The sequence below is a fragment of the Callithrix jacchus genome, chromosome 15, assembly GCF_049354715.1.
Source record: "Callithrix jacchus isolate 240 chromosome 15, calJac240_pri, whole genome shotgun sequence".
NCBI lineage: Eukaryota > Metazoa > Chordata > Mammalia > Primates > Cebidae > Callithrix > Callithrix jacchus.
The window spans coordinates 99,498,635-99,523,296 of record NC_133516.1 but is presented as its reverse complement, the minus strand read 5'-3'; the positions used below and the strand labels follow the sequence as shown (position 1 = coordinate 99,523,296).

Genomic DNA, 24,662 nt, shown 5'->3' with positions numbered 1-24,662 from the left:
AAGGGGAAAGGACCCACACAATTTGTAATTTTTTTTCAAAGTAGTACACAGGCTGGGCATGGCGGCTCCTTATAATTCCAGCACTTTGGGAGGCTGAGGTTGGTGGATTGCTTGAGCCCTAGGAGTTTGAGACCAAACTGAGCAACATGTTGAAACCCTATCTTCACACACACAAAATAAATAAAAATACAAAAAAAAGAATTAGCCAGGCATGGCAGCATGTGCCTATAGTCCCAGCTACTCTGGAGGCTGAGGTGGAACAATAAACTGAGACCAAGAGGTTGAGGCTATAGTGAGCTGTGACCGTGCCACTGCATTCCAGCCTGGATAACAGAAAAACACCCTGTCTCAAAAAAAAAAAAAAGAGAGAGAAAGAAAAGTAATACACAGTCTTCTATGTTAACTTATGCAATTTTTTTCTTTTCGTTACCCAAAATGCATGCCTTTCCAAAGGTACCTTATAATATCAGCGGTTGGCTTGAAAAGAACAAAGATCTCCTTAATGACACAGTGGTAGCTGCATTTCAGAAGTCTTCCAACAGACTCCTGGCGAGGCTTTTTGAAAATTACATGAGTACTGACAGTGGTGAGTCATACAAACTTCCCTGATTTTCCAGCCTCAGAATGAAACCTATGGTTGCCTCCGCTTTTTCAAAAATTCTAGCTTCTTTCCTGTGATATGTTTCTGTTCCCTGCGGACTGGGTCATCCCCTCTTATTAGTCTTTTTGTCCTTGGGCTGGGGGTTCTTCAGGGAGATGGTATTAGTGCTCCAAGATAGATTCAAGAAATCTGTTCCTGGCCTGCTTTTGTCTTCTACTTCACCTAGCTGCAAAGGGAAAACAAAAAACTATTTTCATGAATAATTTGGGGGCAATATCTATCTATCTATCTAGCTAGTTATATATACATATGTATATAGATGGAAGTATCTTGGAATATTCTCTTTCATAGCACTCTGTGCACTTAGGGTTATTATAAGTTTCATGAGGGCAGGGATCATGTCTGACTTGTTCAAATGTAGCCTGTAGCATGCAGCAAATACCTGTTTAGCAGGCATTCTATTCTGACAACTAATCTTGTTTAGTAGTTTGTAATTTACAAACTGCTGTTAGTTACATTATCTTAGTCAATTCTTGCTATGACACTTTAAGATATATACAGAGTGTTTCTATGTTTACCAGTGTTCTTATTTTACCACTTACCATGACACTTTAAGATATATGCAGAGTGTCCCATCTTTCTACCTGGCCTTTGCCATATAGTAGATTTGTAAAATCTATCCGGGAACAAGGACAGAGAAGTCAAGTAGCATCCCTGATTTTACAAATCTACTATATGCCAAAGGCCAGGTAGAAAGAAGGGCTTCTGTTTTCTACTTTAGTGCCTATCACACTCACTGTCTCCCAGGAATGAATAAAACAGAAACTTCTGCCCCATCATATGATGGATTTGAAGATACTGAGCCAAAGTTGCTAACACCAGCCTCATTGAACTAAATGCTAACTACATACAGAGGGAAGCTCTCCACTACTTACAGCAAAAGTCACAGATTGAGAGCCTTTGAGCTGAAACTGGCCTTCAAACACATTTTGTTTGGTCCACAAAAGTTAAAAAATCAGATTTCATATGCACATTTGAGTTTCCGCTTTCTTTTGAAAAAATGGAAATTCTGGGGAAATAGATAATCTAGCCAGCCTGGGTTCTGATTTCCCCATGGCAACAGTGTGGCAGAGTACACCAACTGTTCTTTAAATGGGGCGCGTACTCTCACTTTCCATCATACTTACCCTGCTGTTATCTTACACCCAGCTGCATGTTAACTCCCGGCCCTTATCAGGCTGATTGGTTCTTCCGACTGACATAGGGAATGGAGAGAGAATTTAGCACTTCCTGGCCTCATCAGCACATGATGACATAATTCTGGAACATGCCTGAAATCCTCTGGGCCTGCCTCAAGAAGAGATGGAAGCTATTGTGTCTGGACCCGGCTAATCTTCAGGCAGTACATTTGCCTGATTCTAATGGCTGCTAAAGTACCTCTGAGAAGTCTGATAGTAGCCACATAAGCTTATGACTCCCAGTTGAGTAATTCTCCGATCATAAGAGATCAGAGAATGGTTTGGGCAGAGAATTAGAGGAGAAATCGTCTAACTCTTCAGGGTGTGTTCTGTGTTCTTTGGAACTACAAGACAAGAATTGTCCAGAAAGGCCTTTTTTTTTTTTTTTTTCTTTTGTAATTCTTTAAGCACTCTTTGAAAATACTTGCCTCCACATTTCTGACGAATCCAAACATTAAATTGCTTGTAATAACTATACTTTCTCCTGGGGAATCCAAATAATTTAAACCAGGGTTATAATTCTTTATAAACATTAATGAAAGATAGTGTTATTCCCTTTTCATGGATGGAGAAACTGAAGTACAAAGAAGTCAAGTGTTTCACTTAGAGGCTTGGGTGTTTCAAAGGAACATGACTGGTTAAACTTCGTGACATCTGCCACCGCACAGTTGCTGCTCAGGCACAGAGAATATTTTATTAGTTTTCCATATTGACGGCTAGCCCGTTCTCTCCAGCTTGCCTATGGATTTCGTTGCTGCTGTCTTGAACATCTTAGTGAGTTAGCCTATTCAAACGTTTGTAAAGCTGGTTGGCTTAGAATAGGTTTTTTGCTTTTAGAAACTGAAAATAGATTTTTTTTTTTTTTTTGAGACGGAGTTTCGCTCTTGTTACCCAGGCTGGAGTGCAATGGCACGATCTAAGCTCACCGCAACCTCCGCCTCCTGGGTTCAGGCAATTCTCCTGCCTCAGTCTCCCGAGTAGCTGGGATTACAGGCACGCACCACCATGCCCAGCTAATTTTTTGTATTTTTTTTTTTTTTTAGTAGAGACAGGGTTTCACCATGTTGACCAGGATGGTATCGATCTCTTGACCTGGTGATCCACCCGCCTTGGCCTCCCAAAGTGCTGGTAGATTTTTAAAATAAATCATGGAAATAAATACATGAATGCTGCTAAAAAGCAGAGACAATATAGAAAAACTGAAAAAAGAACAGAAAAATTATCTGTAGTCCCATATAGACTAACAGACGGTTGACATCTTAGTATTTACGCCTCTCCACATTTTCACGTTTATAGTCACCCATAACACAACTGCACTTAAAAACGTGTATACACACTCAGGATCATCACATATAAAATTCAGGCTTTGTAAAGTAACTTTTTGTTTACAAATATCCTAGAAATCCTTCCATAGAAGTTATATGGATCCATGTCATCATTTTAAAAGCTGTTTCACTGTATGCATATTCTCTCATAATCTCCTGTAATGTGCATTTGTTGATTAATTTTATTTTTGCTTAATTTTTTTGCAATGACTAAATAATGCTTCAACGAGTATGCACAATCGCCTGCTTATATCCTTAAGGAAAAGCAGTAAAAGTACACATTTTGTGATAAAAGGCATAACTGTTTTGAAGCTTTTGGTAGCTATTGCCATATTGTTCTAGAACTCGGATGAATTTATGCTTCCATCCGTGGGGTATGATAATGTGACAAAAATGAGCTTTTTACATGTTTTCATCTTTGGTTTTTTTTTTGGCTAGCTATACCATTTGGGGAGAAGAAACGAAAGAAAGGAGCTTCATTCCGAACGATTGCATCTCTGCATAAAGTAATTTTTAATTGCATCTATTCATATATTAATTGCTTCACAATCAAATATGTTATTATTGATGTGACATTTCACATCTTCAAATAAGGATAAAATATCGGGAGTTAGCAAGCTGGAAAACTTGAAGTTTATGTGGTTATTATCGAGGGTTTTAGAGGACACTGCTGGTTCCCACCTGCATCCCTTTATCATCCTGCACCCATCTTCCAGCTGATGTGCATATGGCTCCTAACAACGCTGAGTTGTCAGAACTGGACTTCGCCAAAGGAGAAGCTATGCTCCTCTCTGCCCTCCTCTCCAGACGTTAGCCTCTCCCTTGCCTCCAGGGGGCACCACCTATGGTGAAATTGGTGCATTTGTGTAATCAGGCTAAAGCTGGGTCTCATTAAATGCTTTTCTCTTCCCCTGCTTTTCCCAGCTTTCTTCACTCCCTAAATAAACCTCTTGAACCAGAATTCCCATCTCAGGTTTGGCTTCTAGAGAATCTGACCTAAGACAAACGTTTTCCACAGAGAGAGAACTTGAGAAACAATTTCTTTTTTCAAGTCCTTTTATTGCCCTGCCATAAGTTATTGCTATCAAATTCAAAATAGGTAGAGATGATTCACGACGGAACTATGTCTGTCAGAGAAATATTGACTTGCCACAGGAAAGAAATGATGTGCATTTGGTAGGCAGGAAAGAATGCTGAATTCATTATTTTACTGTTAGAATACATCTTGGCTGTGAGATTAAGTTGATAGATTTGGAGACATTTGTGAAGCGGATTAGTGTTTTTAGTGATTTGTAAAGTGATTTTGTGTTTATTATGGTCTCCATTTTAGGAAAACCTGAATAAATTGATGACTAATCTGAAATCAACAACACCTCATTTTGTGAGATGCATAAATCCCAATGGGAACAAAATGCCAGGTAAGAACTAGATTTCTTTGTAATTCACGCTAGGAAATAGATTTGATTTTAGCTATATTGAATATCTTTTTAAGAAATATTTATTGGTGCCTTTTATATAGGGGTAGAATTTCGTATAGAAAAATGAAAATATGTTAAAAATGAGGTCTTTGGAACTTCCTCAAGATTGCCTTGTAAATGAACGTAGAGAAGAATCTCACAAAGCAGGCTCAATTGGACGTTCGAATGTTTGCTATTACTATTTAAATTCCTCCTTGAATTTATGCTGAACATGGATGAGCTCCCATGCCATTGTCTACAAGGGCAAACTATAAAAAAAAGGAATTGAATAATCAATTAGGGAATTAACGTAGATATTTCAGCATAAAGGAAGTTATTTGGTCCGAGTTATCTAAATTGACCATAAAGATATTTGGTCGGAGTTCTCTAAATTGACCATGAAGACAGTTCCTAAATCCATTTCTAATTGTGATAACACCCTCTAGTCCTCCTTGCCAATACCAGCATCTTCTTCCCTCTGTTTAATAGCATCTGTTTTTTTTAGTTATGTAATTCTGGGCAGTGGATATCTTTTGATCAGTGAATGGTGGTAGGGGGATGATGTAATAGGTAAATGATGGTGATTTTTTTTTTAATGTTTTCAATTCCCCAAACAAAGGTTTTACCAAAATTAACTACATAGATTACTTTCCTTACTTCTTGAGCTTGAAGATCCCCAGCCATCTTGTTGGAGTTACAGGCCCCTCTGGAGCTTTGTTTGGAGGCTGTCAGCCTCCAAGAAGTGCACATGACAAGCCCTATGTCTTCAGAGCACTAGCCACCCTTGTAATACGTAGCCAGATGTTGCTGGTTGTGCTTTCTGAGGTTCTGTAGTTTCTTGCGTTTTTATTAACCTCCTGTAATTAGTGCTCCAATCCTGACAGTCGATGGCCTATTTTGGGAAAGTGTGATACGAAACAATGATGCTGCAATTTGAGTTTTTGCAATACAAACACTTCATGTTCATTCATGGCTGTATGTTTTTGCTTCATTGTTTCCTATCAGCTGGGTTTCTGGATGTGTCTAGGGACACTGCTTCCATCTAGCAAGGAATCTAATTAGCTGCATTCTATTTTGGAGCAATTCTGTTACCTATTAGAGTTGCTTCCCATCAAGTCAACTTGGATTTCAGAGGTTTGGTTTTTTTCTTAAAGTCATAAGACAAAGCCATAAGAAAAGCTTCATGATCTAATCAAAACAGTTATTCATATGTACTTAAAGAGGATGAGTTTGATGTTAAGGTGTCATAGGATTCTACTACTTGTACCCCCCTTTTAAAAAAACAATACCACTTTGAGACAGAGTCTTGCTTTGTCACTGAGGCTAGAGAGCAGTGGCTGGAGTGCAGTGGTATGATCTCGGCTCACCACAACCTCGGCCTCCTGAGTTCAAGCAATTCTTGTGCCTCAGCCTCCTGAGTAGCTGGGACTACAGGCATGTACAACCACACCTGGCTAAGTTTTGTATTTTTAGTAGAGACAGGGGTTTGCCAAGTTGGTCAGTCTGGTCTCAAACTGCTGGCCTCAAGTGACCTGTCCACCTCAACCTCCCAAAGTTTTGTGATTACTGTAATGAGCTGCTGTGCCTGGCCAACTTGTCACTTCTTATAGGTCATTTGTTTCTGTCTGTGAATGGAATTGGAGGATAGAAATACGGGTATATGGTTTAAGTTTATTTCTGTGGCCTTGGGCATAGAGTCCTTTTTGTTTTTGTTTTTTTCATTTTTCATGTAATACCATAGTAGGAATTTGTGTTAGGAGATGTGGTTCTTGGCTTCTTTCAGAAGACTCACTGAGGGCAGGGACAGTGGCTTCTTGGATGATTTTTCAAAGGCTTCTATTGGAGATTGCAGCTGACAGCTGCAGTAGAGCTTCTTTTGATGAATGAGAAGGTGACAGAAGGATGCTATATGCTACAGAATAGAACGTAGATGCTTTCATGAATATAAGGGGAGAATGAAGTCTGGGATGTAGACAAGTCCTTCCTAAGCAAAACTGTAAACAGAATGTGTGGTTATGTCCACCTTCCTTTCTTATCCCATCCCCCTCCTGCACAGAGAGGAAGTTCTCTTTTGTGTTCTTATCACCCTTTCTAGCTGGTTTTGGTTGGAAAACGAATATGAGACCAGCCATTTACATTCTAGCAAAAAAAATGCAATCTTTTTGCCTTCCAAAAATATTTGCTTATAAACATCTCATCTAACTGCGAATTAAGGAGTTTGTTCCATGTTAAAGGAATTTCAGGCAAATCATTTTTGGAGATGCCTGCATAATAGGATGATTACCACGAGTATTATAAGGCTCTAAGTGAGTAAACTACTATGACCCATCATGTAGAAAATATCCAGTTCAGACTATTTCTTTTTAACCAAACATGCAGCAATTGGTACAAAATCTGGGCTAATAATTTTTTAGGCACAGACCCACCATGACTCATTTTTTCCAGGTGTACTGGACCCTTACTTGGTTCTACGGCAGTTGCGCTGTAATGGCGTCTTGGAAGGGCTTAGGATATGCCGTGAAGGTTTTCCAAACCGACTGCTGTATGCTGATTTTAAACAAAGGTAAACATACATTCCAGGATCCAAGAAGCCAGAGGCCGTTCATTCTGTTTTCCTCCCTTTCCGCATGTTTAGGCCTGCATTATTTGTTTGGTTGATGTCCTCCAGACTAGAAATCAATGTGTTTGGTGGTGGTAAGATATATGATGACAGAGTTTCATTATTTTTTCCCTTAAATCCAACATCTATGTAACTGTAATATCCTTAAATCTCTATTAACAGATAATAGACCCACATATAGAAGAAATATATACAGAAGAAACATGGAAGCTGAATTGAATCTCTGAAATGTTCTGTATACTTAATTGTAGCTGCCATCCAAACAGGCTGTGGCTTTACTAGCAAGCCCCTGAATGGATGGAAGCCAGCAGGGTATATGGCAGGAGGCAGAAGCGGCATCTTTTCTATTTCCTGGATTCTAGAAGTTTAAATTATAGGTCATCAAGTCAATTTGAGCAAAGTCTGGTGGGGTAAAAAGGGACATATTTCTTGCTTTAGAATTAAGAGGCATATTTCTTGTTTTCCACCAACTCGCCAACAGGGTGAAAGAATCCTGGAAAAGACATTTAATGTCTCTGCTTTTCCGTTTCCTTATCCATACAATGGAGATTCTTATGCTTTCCCCCCTCCCTCTCTTTCCTCTTCCAATCCCCCCACTCCTGCCACCACCTAAATTGAGCAATCAATCAAATGAAGTTGCCTTTTAAGCAGTATGAAAAGTACAAATTATTATACCAATGAAAGAGATTATTGCTTGTACCCTCATTATTGTTACAAAGAATCTTGTGAAAATTGAACAAATTAGTAACAGATAAAAATCTATATCTCCTTTCACCTCATTTGTCTAGATTAGTCTTTACTTGAATACTAGGATTTTTTCTGTATTTTAAATTAGGTACCGCATCCTGAATCTGAGGACCTTTCCAAAGCGCAAGTTTGTGAGCAGCAGAAAAGCAGCAGAAGAGTTACTTGGCTCCTTGGAGATAGACCATACCCAGTACCGATTTGGAATCACGAAGGTAACCCGAAAACTGCAAAGAATGCATTTAGAGACGAATGGGGGGCGGTCCTAGTGCGTGTCTTAAAATACCTGCGAACACTCAATTATAAAGCATTCTTAGGTGCTCATGACCACAAATATCACTAATAGATCCCAGTTGAAGGTGAAAACTTCAGTGCTGTTTGAGAAAAAAATTTAATGTTTTTTAAACCTCAGTTTTGACTACATTTACATTTTTATAATTAGTCATCTAAGCAAATTTCTGCCAAGATATAAAATAATGAATCAACCTGATGGTATAAGAAGATGTGTATATATCAGAGCTAGAAAAATGTGAATCAACTTCCTGGAGCTAATGGCTTGTCTGTGTGTGAACTGATTCATTCACAGTATCCTTTTAGGGACGAATTTCTAGAAGTCTATTTGAGTAATTTAAAACTTCAAAGTTCTGGCCGGGCATGGTGGCTCACGCTTGTAATCCCAGCACTTTGGGAGGCCGAGGCGGGTGGATCACGAGGTCAAGAGATCGAGACCATCCTGGTCAACAAGGTGAAACGCTGTCTCTACTAAAAATACAAAAAATTAGCTGGGCATGGTGGCGCGTGCCTGTAATCCCAGCTACTCGGGAGGCTGAGGCAGGAGAATTGCCTGAACCCAGGAGGCGGAGGTTGCGGTGAGCCGAGATCGTGCCATTGCCCTCCAGCCTGGGTAACAACAGCGAAACTTCGTCTGAAAAAAAGAAACTTCAAAGTTAACCCACTATCAATTAATCCAAAACCAACTTCCTTAGATGTAATTCCTTAAATTCTGCTTCATCTTAGATGATCTTGGCATGACCCACATATTTTGGGAAACGTCTGACTAATGAATAGATTTGGTCTTATCTGGCAGTCAGTGTCAGTTTGTTCCTAATGACATCCATATAAGAAACAAATTATTTGAAAGAGAGTTGGAAAATTTAGGATGAAGAACTCAGAGAACTAGAACCCTGTAGGATATGGTTATAAAATGGTAACTCCCACATTTTGAGTAACTGAGAGTCAGTTTCTGTTGTTTATTGTTTCTGCTGATTTTCACTGACAATGCCTTCTTTGTGTGTTTAGCTATTTTTGCTGTATACTATTCATCTAGGCCAAGATTGACATGAGGCAAGTGAAGCTCCTAAGGCACAAATTCCAAGGAGGCTCTTATTCTCAGGGTTGAGCAAGTGAGGCTGAGAGGCACACACTCTCAGGACACTCTCACACTGAGTGCCTCCATAAAATGTGTACCTTAGGCACCTCACTCATTTCACCTTGTTTCTTGATAATTATTCTTGAAAAAATACTTTTGTGGATTATTTGATGCCCAGACAAAAGTGCCTTACTGTAGAACAGAGGTCAGGAAACTATGGCCCAAGAGCCATATCCATGGACTATTTTTTTTAAATGGCCTACTAGCCAAAAATGGCTTTAGATGGTTCATGTTTGTTTGAAAAACAAGAATATCCTACAGAGATTGTATGTAGCCCATGAAACCTAAAGTATTTATTATCTGATCCTTTACAGAAAATGTTTGCAGAACACTACCTGGTACTTTGGAGTGCTGCATGCCTGAGCCCATCTTTAAACTTAAGCCAGGCTCCCTGAGCAATCAAGATAAAAGGGGAAGAAATAAGGGGAAGAATAGTTTAAGTTCTTAAGCAAACAATAGAGCCACAATTTAATAAAAAGTCTTTTGCACATTTTAGATGTCTAAAATCAAACTTTCTAGGAAGTAGATTTTATACATTAAATAAATTTAACAAGAAATGGAATTGATATCCCTAGGAACACAACAGTTGCTCACAGGGTCAACAGACCTTTGCTGAATACCCATTATGAGTGGAGCTAACATCTGACTTTTCTTTTAGGTATTTTTTAAAGCTGGGTTTCTGGGCCAACTGGAAGCAATGAGAGATGAAAGACTAGCTAAAGTCTTCACATTGTTCCAAGCCAGAGCACAGGGCAAACTGATGCGAATCAAATTCCAGAAGATTCTAGAAGAAAGGTATTATATGCCCACCCTGAACCCCCACTGCTAGGATAATAGTTTGCCTCAACCAGTGCAACCTAATCTCATTGCCTTATAGCAAGCAAGAGCTGCCTCCTCTGCTTAGGCTGGGTCTTAAACATTTTTATTTATTTATTTATTGAGACAGAGTTTTGCTCTGCTGCCCAGGCTGGAGTGCAGTGATATACTCTTGGCTCACTGCAACCTCCGCCTCCCAGGTTCAAGCAATTCTCTGCCTCAGCCTCCCGAGTAGAGTAGCTGGGATTATAGGCAACTGTCACCATACCTGGCTAATTTTTTGTATTTTTAGTAGGGATGAGGTTTAGCCATGTTGGCCAGGCTGGTCTTGAACTCCTGACCTCCTGATCCACCCACATCAGCCCCCTAAAGTGCTGGGATTACAGGTGTGAGCCACCAGCCTGGCCAAACATTTTTAAATCATGATATAACAAAAAGACAGAGTGCAAAGGGCTTTTATTGCCCTATTTAACCAAGTATAAGCATAATTCAGATATTTCTTGCCATGCTTTCAGGCTTCCCCTTGGGAGGATCTTTGTATTTTGAGAAGTCTGGCTCTGACAGTGGTGTGGCTCACAATTTATATCAGAAGCCGACCTGGAAAGGTTTGCACATATCCCATAGCCAACTCTGCGAGGAAGTGTGCTTCAAAGACCAAGGTGTTCTGACCTCTTTATTACCTCCCGTGGGTCAGAAACTGTGGCTCTTGTTGACATGTAATCATAATGTTCACTAGGGACATTTATCACCATGCTTGGACATTCTTAGGCATTGGTTTTGTCTATTCTTTTTTTTATTGCATTTTAGGTTTGGGGGTACATGTGAAGAACATGCAAGATTGTTGCATAGGTACACACATGGCAGTGTGATTTGCTGCCTTCCTCCCCTTCACCTATATCTGGCATTTCTCCCCATGCTATCTCTCCCCAACTCCCCACCCCCCTCTGTCCCTCCCCCCAACAGACCCCAGTGTGTGATGCTCCCCTCCCTGTGTCCATGTGTTCTCGTTGTTCAACACCTACCTGTGAGTGAGAACAGGCAGTGTTTGATTTTCTGTTCTTGTGTCAGTTTGCTGAGAATGATGGTTTCCAGGTTCATCCATGTCCCTACAAAGGACACAAACTCATTGTTTTTGATGGCTGCATAATATTCCATGGTGTATATGTGCCACATTTTCCCTGTCCGGTCTATCATTGATGGGCATTTGGGTTGGTTCCAGGTCTTTGCTATTGTAAACAGTGCTGCAATGAACATTCCTGTGCATGTGTTCTTATAGTAGAACAATTTATAATCCTTTGGGTATATACCCAGTAATGGGATTGCTGGGTTAAATGGAATTTCTATTTCTAGGTCCTTGAGGAATCACCACACTGTCTTCCACAATGACTGAACTAATTTACACTCCCACCAACATAGTGTTCCTATTTCTCCACATCCTCTCCAGCATCTGTTGTCTCCAGATTTTTTAATGATCTCCATTCTAACTGGCGTGAGATGGTATCTCAATGTGGTTTTGATTTGCATTTCTCTAAGGACCAGTGATGATGAGCATTCTTTCATATGTTTGTCTATTCTTTAATAGAATCATGGAAAGCAAGCTGGGAAAATCTCTAAACAATGGGAGATGAAGATGCTGAAGTTATATTTACTTTTTCGTTAGCATACATTAGCTTCTGAAGAGAGGTCTGCCAATCTTGGTATAACTTATTTAATTGACAGTTTGTTAATTCTGTTTCTTCCCAAGAGAAAATGCTTATTTCGTGGTGATGTTAAAGATATTAGAGAGATGACTCTGAGGGTCTTCTCTGACTCTCATGTAGTGGTCAATGTGATATAGGGGTCTGGAGATCAGGGAACATGGCTTCTAGGACTAGTTGTGTAAACTTGGGTAAGAGTCTTAATTTCTCCATAGCTTACTTTCTTCATGTCTAAAATGAAGCCCTTATGATTCGTTCTGTCTAAATCGTGACTTCAAAGATTATTGTGAAAGATCTCCAGCAAATAGAAAATACAGAAAATATTATAATGCGTATGCACGGAGCCATTACAAAAGTACATCAATTATTAACATTATTTATTTATTTATTATTTATTGTTTTGAGGTGGAGTTTCGCTCTTGTTACCCAGGCTGGAGTGCAATGGTGCGATCTCAGCTCACCGCAACCTCTGCCTCCTGGGTTCAGGCAATTCTCCTGCCTCAACCTCCCGAGTAGCTGGGATTACAGGCATGTGCCACCATGCCCAGCTAATTTTTTTTGTGTGTTTTTAGTAGAGACGGGGTTTCACCATGTTGACCAGGATGGTCTGGATCTCTCGACCTCGTGATCCACCCGCCTTGGCCTCCCAAAGTGCTGGGATTACAGGCTTGAGCCACCGCGCCCGGGCAACATTATTATTATTATTAATGATTTTTGTAGAAACAGGGTCTCCTATGTTGTCCAGTCTGGCCTCAAACTCCTGGGCTCAAGCAAACCTCTTGCCTCAGTCTCCCAAAATGCTGAGATTACAGGCATGGGCCATGGCACCCAGCCAACTCTTAACAATTTTTTTTTCTGTAATTGCTAACAACATTTAAAAAATTAACATACATAGTTGAAGCCCCCATATAGTTCCGCTGTAATCCAAGTCCTACCTTTGTCTTCTCAGATGCTGAGTTTGTGTTTCTGATTTCATGTTTATTTTATTTTATTTTTTGAGACGGAGTTTCGCTCTTGTTACCCAGGCTGGAGTGCAATGGCGCGATCTCGGCTCACCGCAACCTCCGCCTCCTGGGTTCAAGCAATTCTCCTGCCTCAGCCTCCCGAGTAGCTGGGACTACAGGCTCCGCCACCACGCCCAGCTAAATTTTGTATTTTTAGTAGAGATGGGGTTTCACCTTGTTGACCAGGATGGCCTCAATCTCTTGACCTTGTGATCCACCCGCCTCAGCCTCCCAAAGTGCTGGGATTACAGGCTTGAGCCACCGCGCCCGGCCTGATTTTATGTTTTATATATAAATCATATAAAAGTATGTTTTTAATGCCTTTACTTACTTGATATGTAGGTATCCTTAAAATGTGACATGATTTTACATGTGCTTAGTCTTCATGTAAATAATATTCTGTATATATTGTCCTGAAGTTTGTCTTTTATATTCAGTATTATTCTTTGGAATATATCATTGTTAATAAATCTAGGGCTAGATTATTGATTTTAACTACTCTATAGTATTCTATTAAATGAATATATCATAATTTATTCATTTTCCAGCTTAAGTAAATTTGTTATTTTCTTTTTTTTATTTTGCTACCAACTTCTGCAGTGACATTTTTATAAATGTCTCCCCATACATATTTGTAAGAGTTTCTTGAGGCCATCATTACTCAAAATACTCCGTTTTCTGGTAACAGTTTGTGGACAGTGGTTGGTCTGAGGCACACACTTTGAGAGGCATTTCTCTAGAGGATGAATTAATAATAGGTTTTAGGTCACATACAGGTTCAGCTTTGCAAGATGTTGCCAGGTAGATTTCCAATATACCATAGTCTCTGCCAGTGATGTATGAGAGTCCCCTTGTCCCCTGTTCTCACCAGTTGAGGTATATCAATCAGCCTTTAAAAACTTTTCCCAAATGTCTTCATATTTCTGATTTTGGGGAAAGTGGTCATTTCTCTTTAAAGAATGATGTTTTCTGTAGATTTTTTTTGTAGATATGACTTATTGTATGAAGGACATTGCTTCTATTTTGTTTTGTTAAGCATTTTATCAGGAAATGATTTAATCATTTATCTACATCTATTGAAACAATCACCTAGTTTTTCTAAATTAATCTGTAAATGTGTGGAAATATATTAACAGATTTTTTAAAATGTTAAACTCACTTTGGTTAAGAAGTATTTTCATACATTGGTGGGTTTGATTGTAATATTACCACGAGATTTTTACATCAATATTCATGAATAAGATTGGCCTGTAATTTTCTTTTCATCTGCTATGTTATCTGAACTTGAATCAAGGTTATCCTAACCTCATAAACAGTTGAAGAATGTTTACTCTCTTCAAAACATGAACCAACTTAAAACCATATATTTGAATCTTTAGTGGACATTGCCTATAAAGTCATCTGGATCTGGTGGCTCTTTTGTGATAGGTTTTATAATTTTGATTCCATTTATTTATTGGTTACATGTCTAACGAGATATTTTCTTCTTGAATTAGTGCAGGAAAGCTTTCTTTTATTAAAGAAGAAAATTTACATTTTGAGTTTTTCAATTTGATAGAGTTTTAATTTAATTTAATGTAATTTTTGATACAGAATCTCTATTGCCCAGGCCAGAGAGCAGTGGCGTGATACCAGGGCACTGCAACCTCCACCTCCCTGGTTCAAATGATTCTTGTGTCTCAGCCTCTTGAGTAGCTGGGATTACAGGCATGTGCCTCCATGCCCAGCTAATTGTTGCATTTTTAGTAGAGAGAATGTTTCACCATTCTGGCCAGGCTGCTTTGGAACTCTTGGCCTCAGTGATCTGCCTGCCTCAGCCTCCTAAAGTGTTGGGATTACAGATGTGAGCCACCACACCTGGCCTTATTATTTTTAAATCTCTACTGTATCTATAATTCTATTCCTAGTGCCTAATCCCAAGTTATTTATATTTATAGAGTGTTATCATTCCTAGTATTGTTTTCTTGTGCCTTCTCTCCTTTTTCTTTACCATTCATGCCACATGTTTATTTAGTGTATTTAATAAACAAAATTTTCTTCTAGGTCACTAATTTCTGATCTTATTTTTATTCTTTCGTTTCTTCTACTTTCTTTGGGTTTATTCTTTTTCCCTTTTCAACTTTATTCAGTTGTAATTGACAAAGGTTGTGTGTATTTATGGTGTATAATCTGATGTTTTGATAGATATATGTATTGTGAAATGATTACCAGGATCAAACTAATTAAGTGTCACCTCACAAAATTATCTGTTGTGTGTGTGTGTGTGTGTGTGCGTGTGTGCGTGTGTGTGTGTGCAGGCGCATGTGGTGACAACACTTAAGAGCTACTCTCAGCAAATTTCTAGCATACGATACAGCGTTAGTAACATACTGTATATTAGATCCTCGGAACTTACTCATCCTGCATAACTGAAATGTTATGTCCTTTGAGCAGCAGCTCCTCATTTTCCCCATGCCCTGGCTTCTGGTAACCACCATTCTACTCTCTATCTCTGTAAGTTTGACTTTTTAAATATTCTACACATGACTGAGACCATGCTGTATTTGTGTTTCTGTGCCTGGCTTATTAAACTTAGCATAAGGTAACCCATATTGTCACAAATGACAATGCTTTCTTTTTTAAGGTTGAATCATATTCCATTGTATGCATATGCCACATTTGATTGATTTATTTGTCAATAAATACTTAAGTTGATTCCATATCTTGGCTATTGTGAATAACAGTACAATGAATATGGTAGTGCAGATATTTCTTCAAAATAAGAATTTCATTAGTATTTTTTTGTTAAGCATTTTTCTTCATACTGTTTTCCATAATGGCTGTACCAATTTACATTGCCATCAACAGTGTACAAGGGCTCCGCTTCTTTCACATACTTGCCAACAGTTGTCTTTTGTTTTTATTAGTAGCCATTCTAACAGGTGGAAGGTGATAGCTCATTATGGTTTTGATTGGTATTTCCCTTATAATTCGTGATGTTGAACATTTTTTTCATATATCATTGGCCACTTGTAGTCTTTCAAGAAATGTCTATCAGGTTCATTGCTGATTTTTAATGGGGTTATTGATTTTCATGCTATAGAGTTAATTCCTTATATATTTTGAAGATTACCCCTTTATTGCATGTATAGTTTGAAAATATTTTCCCCCGTTCCACAGGTTGTCTTCTCCTTGTTGACTGTCTGCTTTGCTGTGCAGACACTTTGCGTTTGATGTAATCCCATTGTCTATTTTCGCTTGTGTTGCCTTTGATTTTGGGGTCACATTTTTAAAAAATTGCCAAAACCCAGGTCAAGAACCTTTTCTCCAAGTTTTCTTCTGGTAATTTTACAGTTTCAGATCTTACATTTAAGTCTTTAGTTCATTTTGAGCTTATATTTGTATTTGTATGAGATGAAGATTCACTTATTCTTCTGCATGTGGATATCTAATTTACTAACACCATTTATTGAAGAGACTGCCCTTTCCATAATGTGTGTTTTTAGCAACTTTATTGAAGATCAATTGACCATAAATGCATAGATTAATTTCTGGGTTCTCTGCACTGTTCCGTTGGTCTGTATGTTTGTTTTTATGCTAATACCATGCTATTTTGATTTCTATAGCTTTGTAGCATATTTTGAAATTAGGTAATGTGGTTCTTCCAGCTTTGTTTCTTCTGTTTAGGCTATTTGTGGTTCCATTTAAATTTTATGAATATTTTCCTAGTTCTGTAAAAAATGCCACTGTACTTTTGAAAGGGGTTGCATTGAATCTGTAGATCACTTTGGGGACTATTATCTTTTAACCAAAAATATCTTGTGCTCTTCCAATTTATGAACACAGGATATTTTTGCATTTGCATTTGTTTGTGTCTTCAATTTCTTTCATGAATGTTTTATAGTTTTCAACATGCTGATCTTTTACCTCCTATTTAAGCTTTATTCCTATGTGTTTTATTTTATTTTTTGATGCTATTATAAATTGACTTCTTTTTTGGCTAGTCCATTGTTAGTATGTAGAAATGCTACTAACGTTTTATGTTGATTTTTTTGTCCTGTAACCTTACAAATGTATGAAATCTATTTTTTTGGTAGTCTTTAGGGTTTTCTGTATGAGATAGTTTAAATTATTTGTTTCTAATTTGAATGGCTTTTGTTTCCTCTTTTTGCTAATTACTCTGGCTAGGACTTTTAGTACTATATTGAAAACAAGTATTGAGAGTGGTCATTCTTGTCTTGTTCCTGACCTTGGAGGAGAAGCTTTCATTTTTTTCACCATTAAGTATGCTGTTAGCTGTGGGCTTGTCATATATGGCCTTTATTATGCTGAGGTGCCTCTTTTCTATACCTACATTGTTGAAAATTTTTATAATGGATGGATGTTAAATCTTGTCAAATATAAAGATATTTATATCATTTTGATGAATTGACCCATTTGTCATTATATAATATAACTTCTTTATCTCTTGATACAGTTTTTGACTTATATATATTTTGTCTGATATAACTACAGCTATCCCTGATCTTTTTCAGTTTCCATTTGCCTGGAATACCTTTTTCCATTTCTTCACTTTTAATCTGTGTATGTTCTTAGAGCTAAAGTATGTCTCTTGTTGGCAGTGTGTAGTTGGGTTTGGTTTTTCTATTCATTCAGCCACTCTGTCTTTTGATTGGTGAACTTATTTCATTTATATTTAAAGTAAATATTAATAGATAAGGACTTACTACTGCCATTTTGTTATTCGTTTTCTGACTTTTTAAAATGGTTTCTTTCTGATTTCCTTTGTGATGTGATAATAGTTTATATTGCTAGGTATTTATTTCTTTCTCTTAATCTTTTGTGTATTTATTAGAAGACTTTTCTTTGTGGTTACCATGAGGCTTACATAAAACATCCTGTAGTTACATGTTTATCTTAAGCTGACAACATCTTATTTTAGGCTGGCAATAGTTTAACGTCAACTACATATAAAAACTCTGAACTTTAACTTCTCTTGTCCCCACATTTTATGTTATTTATGTCACTTTAATATTTTTAATATTGTGTATCTATTAATCAGTTATTACAGTTATAGTAATTTTAAATAATTTTGTACATTAGCTTTTATTTTAAAGGTGGTTTATGCCCCATTATTACAGTATCATTCTGAATTTGACTATATTCTTTTCAGTGAGTTCTACACTTTTATATATTTTCATGTGGTTAGTTAGCCTCCTTTTGTTTCAACTGGAGGAACCCCCTTTAGCATTCCTTGTAAGGCAGGTAGTAATGATAAACTCCCACAGCTTATGTTTGTGTGGCAGTCTTTATCTCTCCATTTCTGAAGGATAGACTTGCTGGATACAGTATTTCTGGTTGGTGGTTCTTAGTTTTATTTTCTTTTAGCACTTTGATTATATCATACCACTGTCTTCTGGTCTGCAAGATTTTTGGCTAAGAAATCTGTTCATGCTCTCATGAGGGTTTCATTATATGTGACAAGTTGCTTTTTTTTTGCTTCATTCAAAATTCTGTCTTTGACTTTTGAGAGTTTCATGATCATGTGCACTGATGAAGCTCTCTTTATATTTGATCTATTTGGGTTTCTTTGGGCACGATGCATCTAGATGTTTGTTTTCCTCTCCATATTTAAAAGTTCTTTCTCTGCTCCTTCTGTGACTCCTGTAATGTGTATACCAGTAAGCTTCATGATATCCTATAAGTGCTGCAGGCATTCTTCACTCTTTTCATTTGTTTTTCCTTTTTGTTCCTCTAAATGAGTAATTTCAAAGACCTGTCCTTGAGCTCACTGATTCTTCCCCTTGATTGCATTTATACTTTCCATGAACTTTTCAATCCAGTCTTTGTTTTCTTAAATTCCAGAATTTCTATGTCATTCCTTTTAATGGTTTTTATTTCCTTGTTGAATTTCTCCTTTTGTTCATGTATTATTTTTCTGACTTTGTCTAGTTGTTCTCTTGTAGCTCACTAAGCTTTTTTTTTTAAAGTTCATTGTTTTGAATTCTTTGTCAGCAATTCATTGATGTCAATTTAGGATTGATTATTTGAGATTAATTTCATTCTTTTTATTCTGTTCTGTGTCCCTGAGTTTTCATGTTTATTGTAGCTTTGCATGTGTGTCTGTACATTTGAAGAAACAGTAGCCACCCTCCATCATATTTATGAAGTGGCTTTGAGTGGAAAGGACCTTCTCCAGACATCCTGGCTAGAGACTGTAGGCCTTTGTCCCTAACTGCTCCAGATGTCCATTTTGATTGTGTATTTGTTTCAGAAACCTGTAATTTATTACATCTCCAGTGCCTGATTTAGCTACTTTGTAGAGCTCCATTTTTTAAGGAGTGTGTCATATTTTTTTTCCTTTGGTGGTGTCATTTTTTTTTTTATTATTCATGATCTTTGTGGCCTTCCATTAGTGTTTGTGCATTTGAAGTAGTATGTCGTTTAGTGTTTATAGGCTCCAACAGGAAAAGCTCTTCTTCAGTAAGCTCGGTCAGAGATTCTTGGCAGTTCAGCTGGTAGGGTCCACTGGTGAATCTTGGGGCATGATGGCCTGGTTGTGTGACTGGATTGCAGACAATGGGCTTACTTTGCTCCCCAGTGGGCTGTGTTCTTCCAGGCCCTTGGTCCTTCACTCAAGAATGTGGGAGAGGACCCAGCCGGGCATGGTGAGTGATTAAGTAAACATTGAACTCCAAAGAGTTTTACAGAAAGTGATTTATTTAGGCAGAGAGAGAGAAAAAAGGAGAAAGAAATAGAGAGAGAGAGCGAGTTTCCGTGCTGTCACGGAAGGGGATCTAGAAATGGAGTCCGCCCAGATGATAGAGAAGGGGACTTTTAACCTGGGAGATATTCCCGCCATATTCAAGTTTTCTGTCCTATGAAAGGAGTTCTTTTATACTTCTGCTGGAGTGATTGATCTTTGATTATCACCCTGCACATGCGAAAGTTAAACAAAGACCTCTAAGCTCCCAGATGGAGACATGGGTGGAAGTATGGTGCTGGAAGTTCTTGCCTTTGAAACGATGCCTCCTTGTGGACACGGGGAGAGAATACATTCCTTCAGTGGCAGTTTCAGTGCACATGCAGGCCGGGTTACTGGGTCCATGAAGATTATCCTGGAGGCTGTATACACCGGAGCTTGGATCCACATGGGCAGGCCTTGCTGTCTAAGTCTGTGGTAGTGGACCTAGTGAGAGTATGTCTGGATCCTAGGGCCGTGAGATTTGTGTCTTTGGTTAGGATCTACTGGAACACCCTTATTAACTGGGTCCATGGGGACAAGTCTGAAGCGGGGTCTGTGGGGACTGGACTGATTAATGGGATGGTCCTGGAGCCTGGGTCATTGCGGGTAGGCTTGCAGTCTGAGGCTGCATGTCTGGACTGGCACTGGGGCAGGCCTGGAACCTGAGGTTGTAAGGGCCATCCTGGAGTCTGGAGCTGTGGAGGTTTATTCTTTTCTTAATTCACTAGTTTTTTTTTTTTTTCTAGTGTGTCAAATAAGCTACTTAATTTTTCCACTGAGCATTTGATTTCAATTGCTATTTTTTTAGTTTCAGACATTTTATTTGGTCTTCTTTCAAGTCTGTGTGTCCTTTTATCATATGGTTCATTGTTTCTAAAGTTCTTTCCTTTATACTTTAATACTTGTTAACATAATCATTTGATAGTCTCCATCAGATAATTCAATTATCTGAAAATCTTGAGGCTTTCATCAAACTTTTTGTTATTTGTGCTCAACTTCATGGAGGATCCATTTTTCCTGCATGTGTTTTGTAACTTCGGACTGTAAGCCCTCTTTAGGGGCCCTTATCTAGGAGAATTTCTGGTGTTTGGTTTCAAGATATATTTTTTTCCATGTAATTTTGCATTTTCCTACCCCAAGGGTCCCAAAGGTATTTATTATTAGTGTAAAAAAAATCACTGTGCTCATTTCTTGTATATTTCTGTACCATTCAGGCAGTGTAATTTAAACCTTAAATACTTCAGTGGTACTGGACCATTAAAAAATCAGAAGTAGGATTTGTCTTCACTCATACCAAATCAGATGTACTTTAGTTTGATATCTCTCTTTGCTGGTGGGGTTGATTTTTCATTCCTCCATTTTATTATGGGCAAGAGTCTTTGAAGGTTTCTGCCTTACTTTTTATCCATGTGAATATGGAAATACAAACTCTTAACCATATCAAGACTGGTTTCCTCCTTCCATAAACAAGGCCAAGCTATGCAGGCATTCACTTATTGTTCAAGTTTTTGTTGCTTTCTTTTTTTTTTTTGAGATGGAGTTTCGCTCTTGTTACCCAGGCTGGAGTGCAATGGCGCAATCTCGGCTCACTGCAACCTCTGTCTTCTGGGTTCAGGCAATTCTCCTGCCTCAGCCTCCTGAGTAGCTGGGATTACAGGCACACGCCACCATGCCCAGCTAATTTTTTGTATTTTTAGTAGAGACGGGGTTTCACCATGTTGACCAGGATGGTCTCGATCTCTCGACCTCGTGATCCACCCGCCTCGGCCTCCCAAAGTGCTGGGATGACAGGCTTGAGCCACCGTGCCCGGCCAAGTTTTTGTTGCTTTCTATATGTCTCACTCTCTTTAGGCTCAGCTCTCATTCAAAGAATGTTTGTGTTGGGAACATTTTTAAGATATCTAGTCCATAATGCTGGTAACCCCAGATATCCCTTGGAGGGTTTTGTCAGAATCAAAAGACAATCTAGATATAAAAGTGCTTTGAAGACTAATAAGAATGTTTTATGACTCCTGAAAAAGATGTGTTTATTGCGAATCTTAATTTGGAAACGGATTCTCCTATAGTCTAGGCTAACTTGCTTTTCTTTTTTCTGTCTTGATTTAGGGATGCACTTATTTTGATCCAGTGGAACGTAAGAGCTTTCATGGCTGTGAAGAACTGGCCCTGGATGAAGCTCTTCTTTAAGATCAGGCCTCTTGTTAAATCTTCAGAAGTAGGAGAAGAAATAGCTAGACTGAAGGAAGAGTGTGCACAATTGCAGAAAGCCTTGGAGAAATCAGAGTTTCAGAGGGAGGAACTGAAAGCAAAGCAAGTCTCCCTCACTCAGGAAAAAAATGACCTGATTCTTCAGCTTCAGGCTGTGAGTAGCACCACCATTTGTTCTTTAAATCAAGTTTTTAATTAGACTCCCTTGTTAAGCAGGCAATGCTGATGTGGAAAAAAAAAAATAGATGTGTGTGCTTTACAAATACCAAAGGATTTTATAAAACCAAAGACAATGAAAACAAAGAGACACCCTGTTTCGCCATGAAGTGATTTAACCGGCAAGACGTCTTTTAAAAAGGGACAAACTATCAGATGGAGTTTTACAAGGTAATAGCACCTCATGGGGGCCAGGAAGCTCTGGGTCTTGATTTAGAGTTTGCGTGTAGCCCATGATCCATTAGCAAATCAGCAAACAGGATTTTGGTAGGTCCCAAGAAAAGTTTGATTGAGATCTTCAGGAATGTTGCATGTGCTTCTAGTCAGATATCCTGATTTCGTCTCCCTACTTTCCCTTCCTGGGTCCAGATCAACAAGACTAATGAGATGAGTTCTTAAAACAGTTCTTAACCTTGGCTTTGTATCAAATTCATTTGTGAAACGTTAAAAATAAAAATAAATATGCCTAGACCCTACTCTCAGATGTTTTGCTTAAGCAGACTCTGTGTGGGTCCAAATAATCTGTATGGGTGACTCTGATATCCAGTCTAGATTAAAAACCATTGTCTTTTAAAAAGCATCATGTTGCTTCCCTGGTGAGCAACCCTCAGATTATATAATATGTACATTTTAGAGTCCAAACCCCTGGTTTGGGCATTCAAGCTTCTGTCTGCATTCTGATACTGCTGTGTCATTGCTCACTCTCTTTCCTGTTAGTCCTCCCTAGCCACCTGAACCTCTGTGATCCCAAAACAGCCCAAAGGGCCAGGAAGAAATTTTAACCACCTTTGTAATGCTTTCCTCTCTACTTAGCACAGTGTTAAGTTGAAAAAATGTTGGGGTCAAATATAATTTTTCTTGTTTTTTTTAATCAAGAAACAACAGTTTTTCTTATTTTTAAATTTTACCAAAAACAGAGAAAATTTAGTACTTTCAAACTGATCAAGTTATTCTTTTATTATTATTACTCTTTAATGTTTTGGAGCTGAATTATCTGCCAGCATGCCAACAGGCTCTATTTTACATAAGACTTCACATCTGAACCTGCATTTCTGATCATATTTAACATAGCAGTGGTCCTAGAACTTCAGTGTATACCAATCTTACCTGGTATGCTTATTAAAAATACAAATTCCTGGACCCCATTTCAAAGTGACTGTAAGAACTGTAAGAATCACAATTTGTAAAATATGTTGGCTCAGGGAAGAGGTAACTTTGGTTGAGACCTGGCCTCCCAGTTTCCATCATTCTTCCTACTGATGGAAGATAGCCAGTGTTACCTGGGGTGATGCAGGAGCTAGAAATAGACCCAGCTTGTGTAGGGCATGGCAAACGAAAGCTTGGGATGCATGCAAAAGATCATTGCAGGGAGCATGGGAATCACATGGACGCAAACTCCAGAGCAAACCCGAGAAGGCTGAAATGCATTCAGACTGTAACTGAGATGAAGTTGACAGAAGTATCATTATGTATACATTATATTTTATTATTTATTTTAAGAGACAAATCTAAACACAAAAGAATCCAAAAAAAAGAAAAAAGAAATATTTGAAATCCTTCTTTGCTTAGTCGACATTCCACCAGAACTGAGTGACCCCATTCCAATTAATATGGTGAGTACGTCAGAGAATAGCTGCCATTGGGGAAAGGCTCTTCCTACAGCTAAACTGCCACACCGGTGCTCAGCCGGCCCCCAAATCCTGCTGTCACGTTTAATGAAGAGATCAATGATGGTCGATTGGACTGTCCTCTTTGTTCAGTGATGGTGACAGCTCTTGTATACAGGCTGAATGGAATACAGCAAAGAACTGTGCTGCTTGTCACCGTGGGGTGAACTTAGATAAAATGTCTGTATTATTTTCCATGCACTGGAAGCTTCTCTCATTTGCATTGACCCTTCCTAAATGTCCTGATACTTCTTTTTGTTTAGCCCCTGTTTTGGGGTCTTCAGTGAAGTTGCAGATTTGTTATTCTGTATCTCTCTCCATCTGTGCCTCTTTGAGCCGGGTTTGCTGGGTAGGCAGCCATTCTCCAGCCAGGAGCTACTCAGAGGCCAATAGCCTGGATTTTTACCTCCCCCAAGTCCCCGACTCTTGGTCTAATTAGCAGACACAAGTTAAGTGAGGCAAATGGATCATTACTACATTGTCCAACTGGCACATTGTGAAGGATGGACGAGGTCTAGAGATGGAAGATGAAAATGTATGTGAACTTATAACAAGATCTCCAACAATTAAGAAGTTGCTTATGAAGAAGAGGTTTTATTTAGCCTCTAAAAAAGATAAATTAGAGGAGTTTAAAGTTATGAAAGGTGCTCTATAGCAAAAAGCCCCTTTATTTCTTACTTGACCCATACCACAGGAACAGTGGGTCACCCAGTAAGAGCTGGAGGCAGTGCCTGAGAAAGGATAAAGAGTACTATACGCTCTTCGTGTAACTTTGTGCTGGCAGAATCCTTGAGGCAAAAATTTTAGTTGGAAATAACAGTGAAATCTAGTTAATGACTTGCAAATAACCTTATGACTTCTAAATTTAGCCAACAAATTTAAAAAACATGTAACTCAGCTCAATTTATTAGAAGAG

General features: G+C 38.5%; 1 protein-coding gene across 1 annotated transcript in view; it reads left to right on the top strand.

The window, feature by feature from the left end:
- Positions 1–24,662, top strand: part of MYH15 (myosin heavy chain 15) — a 153,146-nt gene that overhangs the window by 61,996 nt on the left and 66,488 nt on the right. Inside the window, exons 16-22 of the mRNA XM_078352276.1 lie at positions 454–586; positions 3,603–3,670; positions 4,495–4,582; positions 7,067–7,184; positions 8,077–8,200; positions 10,073–10,209; positions 21,762–22,017. Of these exons, the coding sequence (XP_078208402.1) occupies positions 454–586; positions 3,603–3,670; positions 4,495–4,582; positions 7,067–7,184; positions 8,077–8,200; positions 10,073–10,209; positions 21,762–22,017 (924 nt within the window). The remainder of the gene's footprint in view (positions 1–453; positions 587–3,602; positions 3,671–4,494; positions 4,583–7,066; positions 7,185–8,076; positions 8,201–10,072; positions 10,210–21,761; positions 22,018–24,662) is intronic.